General features: G+C 35.7%; 1 protein-coding gene across 1 annotated transcript in view; it reads right to left on the reverse strand.

Moving 5' to 3' along the window:
- The window catches only part of LOC124615662 (protein madd-4), a 514,315-nt gene that overhangs the window by 250,837 nt on the left and 247,071 nt on the right, over positions 1-16,407 (reverse strand). The window contains exon 10 of the mRNA XM_047143690.1: positions 531-716. Coding sequence (XP_046999646.1) covers positions 531-716 — 186 coding nt within the window. The remainder of the gene's footprint in view (positions 1-530; positions 717-16,407) is intronic.

Raw genomic sequence — 16,407 nt, forward strand, 5'->3', positions numbered from 1 at the left:
CAGTACTGATGGCGAGCTTGAAGAGGAAGAGTAATGAGGACATTACTGTTCACTAAAGCCATACTATGATGAACAGAGCAGGTTTGTTTCCAAATAAAACACAAAGCACATACCGTTACCATTTGCCCTGTAGTGCAGATATTTTCAGTGTAAGTAGACATAATGATGAATGAAGGTAAGGAAACAAACAAAATGCAATTACTTGATATGAGCCATCAGAAATCATAGGTTTCTTATACTAAAATACTCAGACAATATCCCTCAACAATCTCTGGAATTTTATCAGCATATTTTGGGTTCATGTTGTAGATTTTTAGTCACAGGATACGAATTTTGTGGTTTTATAATTTTGTCTGGATAAAAATATGCCTAGCTGTAGTAACTGGACAGTTGACGGTACAGCTCTGACAGTAGGAAAGCTGTAATACAAAACACATTAAAAGCATAGGTTACTGAAATTTTGTCAATTACATACATTTCTTGAAGCTAACAGATAAATGCATTATCATGGTAGTAAAAGCTTTCAATACCTCTGATCTTCACAAGGCTGCATTTTACATTTTTCAAACTCTGATGGCTTTGGTCCTTGGCAGTTTTCATCAGGCATCTTGGCATAAGCTTTTGAGAATTCCAAATATATTCTGCAGTATACATCACGCGTGCGAATTCCAATACCACAAGTTACACTGCAAGGGCCCCATTTTCCTGCCATGAAGCTGGCAAAAAGTGTAGAAATACATTAACATGCATATCACCCTAAAAATCAGGAAGAATTTACCTTCATGTGAAACTTATGCAATAAGAATGTCCATGAAAAATACAAACATTGAAAGTAAGAAAACATATATAAAGCCATGTGCATAACAGATAGAACACTCATTATTGCATGCAGTCTGGCATAAACTGGAGTATAGTCTGAAGAAAAATATGAGGAGAGTATCTTTTATGAACTTTCACTCTGATCCATACAAAAATCTCACCAAAGTCTACCTCTTTATACAGCAAGTGGCGAAGATGCTTGTTAGAAATTCATTTCACAAGCATCCAGTTCATTAGCTTTGTTACTGCTTCTTGTCATCTGGTTCATTCCACAATAACACTGTGCACTGTGAGAATTTTTTTGTCAAATAAAAAAAGCAACTAGTCTCGAAAATATTAATATTTTCTGAGAAGGAAACAATTGCTAATGTTTGTTAGTCATAAATAAGTTTTGAAAGAATTTGTGCACACCAAGAAAACTTTTGCGATATGCAGATATTTGTAAACTGCATTAATAATCTATCATTTAAAGAGGTTATCAATATACTTCAGTTTTTAGTATGACTGGGCTAAAAGTTTATCACCCAGTGTGAGACATAGCAAAGTGAGATAGTTCCACTGTTACAATTCTACTTCGTAAATAAAGATTTTTTTTTTCTTTTTTCCATGATACATGTGATGCATACTGCTAATTAAAATTACATATAATGGCTAAATTATCATCCATGTGATATTTCAATAAACTTCATTATTCACAATAAAATTTGCTGTCTGATTATGGAAAAAGTACTTTTACTTTGTGTAAAAACATTTTATTTAAAGAAGCATTAATAATTCATGATAATTACAAACAATATGCACATCAAATTTAGCTACCACAAAAAGTTATTTTAAGATTAACATAGCTTATTTAAAAGCCCTCACCTCCACTTTTTGACAAATGTTTCACTTCTTCCAAAAAAATTATATTTTAAAAGTTACTTTTATTCAAAATTTTCATGTTCCAATCTATAAATGTCACTCTTTGCAAATATCAGTGCCAAGGTTTTGTAGCTCCAATTTCTCTTTTTCAAAAAAATGCATACTTTTACTTAAATAACCTGTTGGTTAGGCCTAATTATTCCAACTAGAAAATTTCACTTTCTCGAAAATTCTTGGTGAACTTTTGGGAATCGCTATGCACATTAAAACTCCACACTCATGATGTATGTTATGTTGTTTTCTAGCTAAGCAGCTTTTGTAATGGACATTTTTTTCTATCTTTCATGCTAATTTCCAAAATATTCATTCCTATATTTTACCAAATTGTAATTTTTGTAATACACAGATTCATAAACAGGCATCAACCACACAGCCTGTGTGAGTCATGGATGAGATTTCAATCTGTACAGTTACTATGTCTCCGTGAGGATTGTGTAAAGAAATTATTAGCCTTTGCCAATGATGAACTTTGTGAAACTTCTGCTAAATAGTGTAGCTCACTGATTTGTGATGCACATATTGAGGCTCCAAAATGGAGCTTAAGTGCCAATAAGTATGGAAAGACTGAAATGTAATTTTTGCAGTGTTGTGTACATTATTTAACAAACTTGTTATTTCACAACTGTTCACTAAATCCAATAATTCCTTGAGAACAGTTGAAGTAGAAATTCCATGAGACTTATGTTTACATCTAAATCACACTCCGGAAGCCACTAAAAGATGTGTGGAAGAGGGTACTCTGGTACCTCTAACTGATCCCACCCTTCCCTCTTCCACACACAAACAATGCATGGGAAGAATGACTGTTGGTAAATCTCTGTATTAATTCTAATTTCTCAAATTTTCTTGTCTTGGTCATTTAGAAAGATGTATGTGGGAGGAAATAACATGCTGGCTGAATCCTCCCAGAAAATACTGTCTCAAAATTTCAATAGTAAAGCCCTTGGTGATGCAAACGCCTCCCTTGTAATGTCTGCCATTGGAGTTTGTTCAGCAACTCTATAACACCCCTGCACTGACTAAATGATCCACTCTTTCTTGGATCTTCTCTCTCTCTTTTATCAGTCCTACCTGGTATGGATCCTAGATTGCTGATCAATGCTCAAGAATAGGTTGAACAAGCACCCTGTATGCCTCTTCCTTCGGGACTGACTTAACATTTTCTTGAGGTTCTTCCTATGAGTCTTAGTTTGGCATCTGATTTTTCTATTATTTGGTTTATGTGGTCATCAAACTTAAGGTTTCTCTGGATAGTAACTCCTAGTTAATTTACAGAAGGTACTGTTTCCAGCAATTTGTCATCAGTAGTGTAGTTGTGTGATAACTGGATTTATTTTCTTATGTATGTAAAATATGTTCCATTTATTTACATTCATCACACAAAACAGAGGATATTTTTTTATTCTCCTTTTCACTTCATTACTCTTTTCCGATGCAATTTTTGTTTGTAAATGCTAACTGAGAAAGCAAAACAATGTGCTTTCTCATGCAGAGCTCTTCACTTTTATATAGATGTGGACTATATCACAAAAGGCTCTTTAGAAAAACAATTGGCTTAAATTCTTGATTTTGTGATGCAATGGTGGCTCAGGACATACATGAAGAATTATAATAGACAGTGGACAGCATTTGCAAAGAGAGAAATCTGAATGAGTTACAATGCCATAGAACATAAAGTGTCTGAAGAAATGTACACATCAAGAAATCTTATACAGTGAATCTTCATGTACTCTGTTAATGAAATTGTAACCAGTTATACATTTATTGCTTCAGTTTTATTATACAACATAGTCTGCACATGTGATAATGAATCAATCAAATGACCATAGTAACTATGGTAGTAAGAAACAACAAAAACACACCTGCAATATAAGTTCAGTTCAAAGCAAAATTACTCTTTTCTACATTTAGAAATTCCGTTACGGAATAGATCAGTGCCACGAGTACCTTTAGTTTAGTCTTTAATACTGGATCTGGAACAATTTTTATTCCATCCGGTATATTGTTGTGTAATGTGATGCCAGAATGAATTATACTTTCCTGGTAGGTTGACGTTCTAGGAAATTTATCACGGACATTTGAGTGTACTGTGCTTGGTACAGTAATTGTGTCATAGGAGAGTCCTCTATCAAAATCCGCATTATCTGCTAATACTGTTCCATCTGTGGTGCAGACTATGTTGTATAATAAAACTGAAATGGTGCAGAAGTTAGATTGTACTTACACACACACACACACACACACACACACACACACACACACACACAAAATTGCTTGGAATGAGCCAAAGAATATGCCAACACCATCAGCAACCTCTGTGATGGTGATCTGGTAATTTTCCAGAACCATTTTCTTTACTTCTTGCATATTGTTATCAGTAATTGATGTGCTAGGGCGTCTATCTTCAATGTCTTCTCGACCTTCTTTGAAACATTTATACCTCTCATAAACTTTTGTCTTGCTCACAGCTGATTTGCTAAAAGCCATAGTAATCATTTTGAACATGGTATTCCATTTTATTCAATTTTTCAAGCAAAATTTAATGTAAATTCTTTGATCCATCTTTTTAGTAAGTAAAAATTTGTGAAGCACTCGACAACACGCATAACCTTTTCGACTGCCAACAATAAACTAAATACTCAAAACAACTGAAAATGCAAATGTGCAGCAGGAACTTATGTGCTGACAAGATAAAAAATGTTTTGAAAATTGGATGTATAAAGCCTGCAAAATTAAAAAAAAAAAATCTTGTTACTTTTTGATCACACCTGGTACATTCTTCCAGGATGAATTTTCACTCTGTGGTAGAGTGTGCATTGATCTGAATTTCCTGGCAGTTTAAAACTGCTGCTGCTCCAGGACTCAAACCTGGGACCTTTAAAGCTATTCAAACCCCACTCAAGACCCAATTTCACAGCTTTACTTCCACCAGTACCTCCTGAGTTATTGATGGAAGCAAAGCTGTGAAAGTGGATTGTGAGTCATGCTTGGGTAGCTAGGTCAGGGGAGCACTTGCACATGAATGACAAAGTTCCTTGTGCTGCCAAGATGTTTCACATGTGTTCTTGTTGAGAACTAGTTTACCATTTCTCATTTTGAAGACAAATAAGTAAATAAGTATGGGACATTTAAAAAAAAATGAGGTCAGTAAACTTTAAAAGGCTAATTTTTTTTAACCACAAATTATCCTAAATGCTTTGATTTTCCATCTAAGTATGTTTATGCTTTGATTAGTGGTTTCTAGAAAATGGTTCCACAACAGAGCAGTGAATGAAACAGTGAGTCTAAAACATGCTTGTATTTTTCAGGTAAGTATGGATGACGACCTACAAAACACTAATGGGTTAATGAAACTGTCAAGACCATACCTACTTCACATGGCCTAGAAAAACTTATCAAACTAATAAAACTACCTATTCTATGTATCCCAGAAATTATTTTAAGTGTAGCCACAACTTCTTTAATCAAAGGTGTTTATTTAAATTATTCATCTACACCACCTGACAACAAAAGTGAAATGGAGGAGGAAATGAAACTTCATGTGTTGGAAGATATGTGGCATTATTTCAAAATCAAATCAAATTTACAAAGAACTTGCAGTATGAGCCCATTTATTATTATGATGTTGCACCCACTCTGACTTAGCGGACATACTCTCACTCAGTTGGGAAGGATGTCATGAAGCCATTGTATCCTCTTCTGTGGCAACTTAGCCCACAACTGTTACTACTGGTCCCCCCCAATATACTGGATATTGGCCCTGTGATGGAGCTGACATCTGAGAAGGCCACACAAATGTTCTATTGTGGATCTTTCTGGCCATCAAAATACCTCAACATGATGCAGTCAGTTAATAGAGACAAGTGTCATGTGTGGATAAGCATTGCCCTGTTAAAAAATGATACCACTCATTACTGGCACATGAGAGGTAACATGTGAGGATGCAGTTTGTGCAAGATACATTGTTATGCTATCAGAGTTCTGTCAATCACTCCTGGTGCTGACTTGAGATCATACCTGATGGCTCTTCACACCATGGCACTAGAAGTAGCACAATTGTGCCTCTCCAATGCAATGGATGGATGGGATCACTTCCCAGGTCACTGCCTCACCTACTGACAACAGTCATCCAGTGTACTGCAGAACCGCAGTTCATCACTGAACACAATGTGATGCCATTGATCATCAGTCCATACTTCCTGCTAACAGCAATACTCCTAGTGCAGCTGTTCATGTTGGTTAATGGCAGTCTTCAGATGGGATGGTAATTTCCTAGTATGGCTGCTGCTAGTTGTCGACCAATGGTGAGAGATGACACAGAATGTTACAGGGAGTCCACTACTTGCTCTCAGACTGCAGGCACAGATCTGAAGGGGTTAAAATGTGCTTGTTGTACAATATGGCAAACCTCTTTTGTGACTTACAGGAACCTTTAAGTATGCGTACCCTCACATTCCCATGCAGTCCATCACTGGGCCACTGTCATACCTGAATGCCCCGCAAGTTTGGATACTGTACAATTCCAGCAGCTGGTCAAATGGGGAACCACAACTAGGCGACTTTCAAACTCCATCTGAAGCTGATAACCCTGCCTCACATGAGTATACAGTGTCTCCGCGTCCTTGAAAGCAATCACTCAACATCTGCTAATGTTCTTGCTCCTTAAACAGGGTGAGCACAGAGTCTTTCCCAGATTATAACAATTTATTACAGAATAACAGTTTGACATAATAATTTACATTTGATGCCATTACATAGGTTAGTGTTACTAGTCCTTTTTAAAACCACTTACATTATTAAACCTCAACGTGCGCTCCCTTGGTAGCTCGGAGAATGTCGAGACGGTATTCCAGTTCCCACCAGGTGTTAGGTGTTTCATAACATGTGTTCTGTCACAGTAACCACAGCAGCTGGTGTGATGAAGACTCTGTCCTTAATATATCCCCCCCCCCCTAAAAAAAAAGAGTCTTCACCATACCAGTTGCTGATGTCAATGAACAGAAGGCTAGGTTACAAGCTGCTGTGGTTACTGTAACAGAACACATGTTATGAAACACCTGGTGTGAACTGGAATACCACCTTGACATTCTTCGAGCTACCAAGAGAGCACACGTTGAGGTTTAATAAAGTAAGTGGTCTTTAACTAGTAACACTAATCTATGTAATGGCATCAAATGTAACTTATTATGTCAAATGCTTATTCTGTTATAAAAAACTTTTATAATCAGAGCAACACTTTGTACTCACCCTGTATATCACACTAGTTATGGTAATAGCACCATACATGTACAACACTGATGTACTCTGGGCCCATTCTACTTGTCACAGAGAACTGTAACTCCGATCAGTTACATTCTCACCAATGGTCTGTATGTGTATGAAGTTACATTGACTCTTGATAGTGTCTTCCGGGTGCTTTACTTTTTTGTCAGATTGTTTATGTCATCACTATATTCAATCCTCATCACTTCAGAATTCCAGGAAAAACATCAAAACCATTACCACCATTAGTTTAAATGGAATTTGATAAAATGCCACAATTTGTGTTACTAATATGCTAGATCTCTTACAGAATATGATTATCATGGAAGCATAACAACATACCAAGGCAAGCAGCAGAGAGAGGTAAAATCAAAGTCAGAAAAATTACTGCAATCGGTTCTGTGCTATTTGTAAATGTGAACAGGCAATCATCCACATTTGATATTCCAGGTTTTCTAGTTGCAAGTGTTGATTGCAATGAGGAAATGGTGCAGTAATCCATAAAACATAATCAACCTAATTATGATCCTGTTATGTCTAATGCACACTTAAGCAGCTTATTAATATTTATAACTGTATACTGCTGAAGCAGAATTCAACATCTTGTGCCCAAAACAAATTTTTAACTCTGCAGTCAAGTAAGTGCCCTTTGAAAATTCTTGAGGGGCACATAATGGACCAGTCTATCAAGAAGTTCTGAAGTATCTCATCATTTCCAGACTTTGTTATATGCTTATTAACATGAATGGGACATTTCTCATCATAGAAACAAGGAAGAATATGAGGGTTTAACATCTCACTGATGATAAGGTTATTAAAAACATGACTTGAGCTCAGATCAGGTGAGGCAGGAAATTTTTGAAGGAACCATGTTGCCAGTGATTATAAGTGATCTGGGAAACCGTGGATACCTAAATCTGAATGGCCAGATGGAAGTTTACACCCTTCTCTTCTCAATGATAAGTCCAGTGCACAGCCTCTGTGCCACCTTACTGTCTTCTTATGACAGATCCTGCTCCACATCTTAAACCAAAATAGTAATTTTTAAGCATATCATATACTGAAAAAATTGTAATCAACAGGCAAAGTTTATTAAGAGTAATTGTACCAAAGAACACAATTTTATCTGAATTTCAGACTACAAGAAATGAAATGAAATAGATCCCATGACATTTAAGCACAATTATAGTCACCTTTTAAAAAACTCTTTTGAGGTTGTTTTATAACAACCATTTTTTCCACTCATCTGATAATTAGATGGAAATCGGAAACTATTTTCCAGCCTTGTATTTTCATGAAATGAACCTCTATGTTATACACTGCTTCAATGATTCCTGATGATATGTTAGTTGTAGTGATAAAATTATGATTAATCAAACAAAAATAGACAAATCAAATATTTGTTTTCTCTATATTTCTGACTTGCAACTTAAATACTGAACAACCTGAAATTAATAGCATTTAGGAAAGTATTGGACTCACATACCGAAATTCGCCCTCATTTTGATTCTGTATGTGGGTAGGATATGGGAAGCTGAACTAATGTATGTGTGATGATGTGGACAGGCCGTATACATTGGAAGTTCCCAGTTTGAAGAGTTCTGGTTACCTCCCACACTTACAAATAAACTGAAAATATTTATTGAATGCTTTAAAACTTCATTAAAAGAACGTCCAAAAGGAGAACACTTCTAAAATATTTCATAAAGGAAAGTAACTTCTCTTTTTTCTTTTTTTTTTTTAAAAAAAAGAAAGGAAACAAAAAATTGCACTGTTGTTGCTGAAAACATGTGTGCACTACAGGCATTGGTTTGAAGCTGCAGTTCACTGTTGGCTGCAGAAGACTTTACAGTTGAAAATTTGCTGAAAATGGGACTGTTCAAACTGTTCTTCATATACTTGATTCACATTGGCAAGTTGTGTATGTCACAACTAGGACTTAAACAGATGTAAACAGGAAGGCACAATTCTCAATCGTTTTCAAGAAAATTGAGTTTGAAAATTTTAGACATGTTTATATCCTTTTTTTGGTAACTAGTGTTAATGAAATCTGCATCTGAGTGATGAAGCACTTGGTTTCATAAGGGTGAGGTATTTGGATTGAATCCCACTCCCATTATTCTTTTCCCACATAATTCTAATAACAAATTTATTAAGACCATGCAAATTATCAATACTAAATGATTCATTTATCATTTTCATAAGCTTTATCCTGGAAAAAGCAGAATTTGTTTTCATAAGGCAATTCGAAATAGAAAAAGGATACACAAGCACTTTCAGTCAAATCCATACAGTCATTTTATTTACATTACTGTACATCATTTGTGGCAAGCACAATGTGTAACCTCTGATCATACAATTTTGTGGTGTACAATACATATCAAAGGACATTACTGAATTTTGGTTAACACAACTGTTGGTGTACAACTGATTGGATTTTTTATGCAGCCTTCTCTAGAAGCTATATATTCTATTCTGCTCCATGATGTACACACAATCTGTAGTCATTTTATAAGGTTCTTCACCTGCCCATAAAAACAAGTGTCACAAGGGTGCAACAGCAGAGTACATTTTGAAGGACTTACTTTAACACTGCACTTTGGCAGACCCTCTACATCTTGGAAAGTTCTGTCATACAAACCCAATTTTGTTTGCCCTCCCTATGAAATGAGGAGCGAAAGAAATTCTTCTTCTTTTATGTATGGTTTCAAAACAATGGTTAGAAAATTCTGGTATAATGCTGTTGTAAGTTTCCTGCTCTTTGAAGATGCTATAGTGTTGTTTTTGTATTTGCTAGTGTACTCATCAGCTGATTTCTTCACTCTTGTCCCAAATGAACAAATGGCTTCTTGCAAGCAAACTACAACTGTTGGTAGAAATTTTCTGGATAACATAACAGCATACTGTGCAGGGTACAAATGGGTCACTTACGCATATCCTTCTGCTGCACAAGAACCTCTGTTCTCTGTTCAGTGAGAGTTAACAAGTTGACTGATATTGGCACACTAAAACAAATATAATTTATAAATTCAATAAATAAAATGCAGTAAATGAAGCAGACAAAAGGAATACAAACATCTCAAAAATGAAATCGACAGGAAGCGCAAAATGGCTAAGCAGGGAGGCTAGAGGTCAAATGTAAGGATGTAGAGGCTTATCTCATGAGGGGTAAGATAGATACTGCCTACAGGAAAATTAAAGAGACCTTTGGAGAAAAGAGAACCACTTGTATGAATATTAAGAGCTCAGATGGAATCCCAGTTCTAAGCAAAGAAGGGAAAGCAGAAAGGTGGAAGGAGCATATAGAGGGTCTATACAAGGGTGATGTACTTGAGGACAATATTATGGAAATGGAAGAGGATGTAGATGAAGATGAAATGGGAGATATGATACTGCGTGTAGAGTTTGACAGAGCACTGAAAGACCTGAGTCGAAACAAGGCCCCGGGAGTAGGCAACATTCCATTAGAACTACTGACAGCCTTGGGAGAGCCAGCCCTGACAAAAATCTACCATCTGGTGAGCAAGATGTATGAGACAGGAGAAATACCCTCAGACTTCAAAAAGAATATAATAATTACAATCTCAAAGAAAGCAGGTGTTGACAGATGTGAAAATTACCGAACTATCAGTTTAATCAGTCATGGCTGCAAAATACTAACGCAAATTCTTTACAGACGAATGGAAAAACTAGTAGAAGCCGACCTAGGGGAAGATCAATTTGGATTCCATAGAAATATTGGAACACATGAGGCAATGCTGACCCTACAACTTATCTTAGAAAATAGATTAAGGAAAGGCAAACCTACATTTCTAGCATTTGTAGACTTAGAGAAAGCTTTTGACAATGTTGACTGGAATACCCTCTTTCAAATTCTGAAGGTGGCAGGGGTAAAATATAGGGAGCGAAAGGCTATTTACAATTTGTATAGAAACCAAATGGCAGTTATAAGAGTTGAGGGGCATGAAAGGGAAACAGTGGTTGGGAAGGGAGTGAGGCAGGGTTGTAGCCTCTCCCCGATGTTATTCAATTTGTATATTGAGCAAGCAGTGAAGGAAACAAAAGAAAAATTCGGAGTAGGTATTAAAATCCATGGAGAAGAATTAAAAACTTTGAGGAAATTGTAATTCTGTCAGAGACAGCAAAGGACTTGGAAGAGCAGTTGAACGGAGTGGACAGTGTGGTATAGGAACTAGGCCTAAGCACAACAAGAAACTCAGACAGGAGGGTACTGCAAATGTTAGAATAAGGAAAGGTTCTCATAAAAGTATAATTAAAAATAATGTAAGTATATTTCATCAAAATATTGGGAGTTTAAAGAATAAAGTAGATGAGCTTCTGGTTTGTTTGGAAGATTTAGAAGCTGAGAATGAAATAGATATACTATGCCTGTCTGAGCATCACATTGTTACTGATATGGATAAGGTAAATGTAAGTGGTTATAAGCTCTCTGCACATGTAATGAGAGAAAATATGGAGAAAGGAGGAGTTGCCATATATGTCAAAAGTTATCATTGTGCAAAAAGTATAGAAACAAAAAAGTTTTGTGTAGAGAAACATATAGAAGCATGTGCCTGTGAGCTTAAATTAAATAAAGGCACATTTATAATTGTAACTGTATATAGGTCCCCATCAGGAAATTTTCATCTATTTCTGAAAAATTTGGACTCCTTGTTGTGCTATCTGTCAGACAGGGTGAAGCAAATTATTATTTGTGGGGACTTCAATGTAGATTCTCTGAAAGAGGGTAATAGGAAAAATGACCTTGAAGTATTACTCGGTTCTTTCAATTTGACACCCGTTATTGATTTTCCTACTCGGGTGGTAAAGGACAGCAGCTCACTGATAGATAACTTCTTTATAGACCAAGATAAGTTTAACCAGATAAATGCTCAGCCTGTTGAGAATGGTCTTTCTGATCATGGTGCACAGCTAGTTACAATATATGACATAGCTCCATTCAGCAATACTACACAGTCCTCCAAAGTAGTACGTTCAGTCAACAATTTCACAAATGCAAATTTCAGGGAAAGCCTACAGCAGTTAGACTGGGATGAGGTGTACCGTGAACCTGATGCCAATTTAAAATATAATTTATTTCATGACATTTTTGTAAATGCATTTGAAAACTGCTTCCCCAAGAAAATAGTTAAATATACTTGTAAGAAACTTTGTAACAAACCATGGCTTACTAAGGGTATAAAAATATCTTGTAACCGGAAAAGGGAAATGTATCTGACAGGAAGAAAGAGTAGTGGCCCAGAAACTATCAAAAATTATAAAAACTACTGTGTTATATTAAGAAAAGTTATTAAAAAATCCAGGAGTATGTGTATCATGTCTGAAATCAGCAACTCTGATAATAAAATTAAAACAATTTGGAATATTATTAAAAGAGAAACAGGTCAACCAAGAGCAGAGGAAGACAGTATTACCATCAAATTGAATGAAAACTTTACGAACAAAAAGTCAGAAGTTGAAAATATTTTTAATAATCATTTTCTAAATGTTGTGGATATAGTAGGATCCAGGTGTTCATTAGAAGATGCTAGGCTGTTAATGGAAGAGGCCATACCTATGCAATTTGATACAATTGAAATCTCACCCACTTCTCCCTCTGAAATTAGGAAAATAATAAACTTGCTTAAAAGCAAAAACTCACATGGAATTGATGGCATTTCCAGCAAAATACTAAAAGCTTGTTCTCAACAGATAAGTAAGATTCTCAGCCACCTGTGTAATAGCTCTCTGGAACAGGGCATTTTCCCTGATAGACTGAAATATGCTATTGTTATACCTTTGCATAAAAAGGGGGATAGATCTGATGTCAACAATTACCGTCCAATCTCCCTTCTAACAGCTTTATCCAAAATTTTTGAGAAAGTAATGTATTCAAGAGTAGCTTCACATATCTGTAAAAATGAAGTACTAACAAAATGTCAGTTTGGTTTCCAGAAAGGTTTTTCAACAGAAAATGCCATATATGCTTTCACCAGTCAAATTTTGAATGATCTGAATAACCGAACACCACCCATTGGGATTTTTTGTGATCTCTCAAAGGCTTTTGGTTGTGTAAATCATGAAATTCTGCTAGACAAGCTCAAGTATTGTGGCATGAGTGGGACAGTGCACAAATAGTTTAATTCATACCTAACTGGAAGAGTGCAGAAAGTTGAAATAGGTAGTTCTCGTAACATGCAAAGATCAGCACATTCCTCAAACTGGGGAACTATCAAGAATGGGGTTCCACAAGGGTCAGTCTTGGGTCCTTTGTTGTTCTTATTATATATTAATGACTTGCTATTCTATATTCATGAAGAAGCAAAGTTAGTTCTCTTTGCTGATGATACAAGTATAGTAATCACACGTGAGAAACAAGAATTAACTGATGAAATTGTCAATACTGTCTTTCAGAAAATTACTAAGTGGTTCCTTGTAAACGGACTCTCACTGAATTTTGATAAGACACAGTACATACAGTTCCGTACAGTGAATGGTATGATGCCATTAATAAATATAGACCTTAATCAGAAGCATATAGCTAAGGTAGAATATTCCAAATTTTTAGGTATGTCCATTGATGAGAGATTAAATTGGAAGAAACACATTGATGATCTGCTGAAACGTTTGAGTTCAGCTACTTATGCAATAAGGGTCATTGCAAATTTTGGTGATAAACATCTTAGTAAATTAGCTTACTACGCCTATTTTCACTCATTGCTTTCATATGGCATCATATTTTGGGGTAATTCATCACTGAGGAATAAAGTATTTATTGCACAAAAGCGTGTAATCAGAATAATAGCTGGAGTCCACCCAAGATCATCATGCAGACATTTATTTAAGGATCTAGGGATATTCACAGTAGCTTCTCAGTATATATACTCTCTTATGAAATTTGTTATTAACAACCAAACCCAATTCAAAAGTAATAGCAGTGTGCATAACTACAATACTAGGAGAAAGGACGATCTTCACTATTCAAGATTAAATCTAACTTTGGCACAGAAAGGGGTGAATTATACTGGCACTAAAGTCTTTGGTCACTTACCAAATAGTATCAAAAGTCTGACAGATAACCAACAAGTATTTAAGAAGAAATTAAAAGAATTTCTGAATGACAACTCCTTCTACTCCATAGAGGAATTATTAGATATAAATTGAGAAAAAAAAGAAAAAAAAACAAAAATATTGAAAAAAAAATAAAAATAAAAAAATAAAGAAAAACAAAAAAACACAAAAAAATAAAGTTGTTATATTAACTTAAGTATGTTGTTAAATTAACCTAATTATGTCATGTATTGGAAAATTCGACTCGTTCCACATCATTACGAAATATTGTATTCATGATCCATGGAACTAGTATTAATCTAATCTAATCTAATCTAATCTAAAGTGTCTTGAAAGGAGGATATAAGATGAACACCAACAAAAGCAAAACAAGGATAATGAAATGTAGTCGAATTAAGTCGGGTGATGCTGAGGGAATTAGATTAGGAAATGAGACACTTAAAGTAGTAAAGGAGTTTTGCTATTTGGGAAGCAAAATAACTGATGATGGTCGAAGTAGAGAGGATATAAAATGTAGACTGGCAATGGCAAGGAAAACATTTCTGAAGAAGAGGAATTTGTTTACATCGTGTATAGATTTAAGTGTCAGGAAGTCGTTTATGAAAGTATTTGTATGGAGTGTGGCCATGTATGGAAGTGAAGCATGGACGAAAAATAGTTTGGACAAGAAGAGAATAGAAGCTTTCGAAATGTGGTGCTACAGAAGAATGCTGAAGATTAGATGGGTAGATCACATAACTAATGAGGAGGTGTTGAATAGGATTGGGGAGAAGAGAAGTGTGTGGCACAACTTGACTAGAAGAAGGGATTGGTTGGTAGGACATGTTCTGAGGCATCAAGGGATCAACATTTTAGTATTGGAGGGCAGTATGGAGGGTAAAAATCGTAGAGGGAGACCAAGAGATGAATACACCAAGCAGATTCAGAAGGATGTAGGTTGCAGTAGGTACTGGGAGATGAAGAAGCTTGCACAGGATAGAGTAGCATGGAGAGCTGCATCAAACCAGTCTCAGGACTGAAGACCACAACAACAACAACAAATTAGTATTGCATGGTCTGCAAAAACTATATTTTGACTCATGTGAATGAATGGGTTCCTTTCTCTGTAATAACTGTTTGATCAATGTCAATAACAAAATCCTTGTATTTTGGTATCAGGGCTCAAGTCTGAATTCAGAAATTTGATGCTGCATCAAGGATTTTCTCTACTGAAGCACTCTCAGTCACATATCTGATGATTTTACTCTGATCAAGCTAATGACTTCATTTGAAGAGCACAACCTATGAGTTAGGATCTTGAAAATTCAACTCATAATATTGGCTAGCAGCAGGAAGAGCCCATTTCTGCAAGTTTCTCATTGTCAGCTAGTGACCACATTCTCAAGCTTCTATGAAATGTTCATAGTTCCACAGGTCATTTGTTTTAAGTTGTTCAGTTTTCATTCTACCTTGCTTTTTATGTTCTTTCCACCTTTTTAAATCTTTCATGTTTTTGAGGTGTGATACTCCCTTTCTGCAAACATTGGCCAAACTCATTCCTGGAGTCTCTCTCACTAGATTGATGACCATAATCTTGTAATCCAGCAGAATACAATTGCTGTCCATTTTCACCTACTTGCTTCTCTTCAGACTTTAAGCATCTGATGAAGAGGAAGTTACTTCTTTGGTTTCTTCAAGCAGAGCTTCTTCATCCATTTCGTAGTGGGCAGTTAGTTTGTCTTGTACCATGAGCTGTTTCTCTGCTGGCATTTCAAAAGTGTTGCGAAATATTTCTTCTCCAGTTTTCATGTGCACTTGTGTTATTACTTCAGAACAATTTGAAGCAATGTAATTTTTTTGGAGATAGAGCTGTTCGTATACACAAGTGTTGTTTTTAACTTAATTTTTGAAACTTCACTGTGAAGCAATTTGGTAATCAAGTTCACTTTTTCTTTTCGTCAAAGTACCAGGCACATCACTATATTTACTCATAAAATCAAACACCTTGGAGCATTGGCAAAATACCTATCTTAGAGGCTAACATACAAATGAAGTATTTTCCTGGTTTGTAAACACTGTTCCCTTTCTCCCTCCACCGACCAAAAGCACCTTGTGCACAAGTAGCTGTTTCTGGTAGGGTGAAACTACCTGAAGGAACACCAGGAAAATGGGCTCATATAATGAGTCATACTATAGGTGGCCTTGTACCAAGAAAGCGGGCTGATGGTGAGATGGAATATACCAGCAGAAATACGGTTATAATGGGAAACTACCTTCAAATTTTTAGAGAAAAATCCAATTTTTCAGGATTACATATTATGAAAATAACACGGATTCATTACATATTTATAATTT

Source organism: Schistocerca americana, chromosome 5 (assembly GCF_021461395.2).
Source record: "Schistocerca americana isolate TAMUIC-IGC-003095 chromosome 5, iqSchAmer2.1, whole genome shotgun sequence".
Taxonomy (NCBI): Eukaryota; Metazoa; Arthropoda; class Insecta; order Orthoptera; family Acrididae; genus Schistocerca; species Schistocerca americana.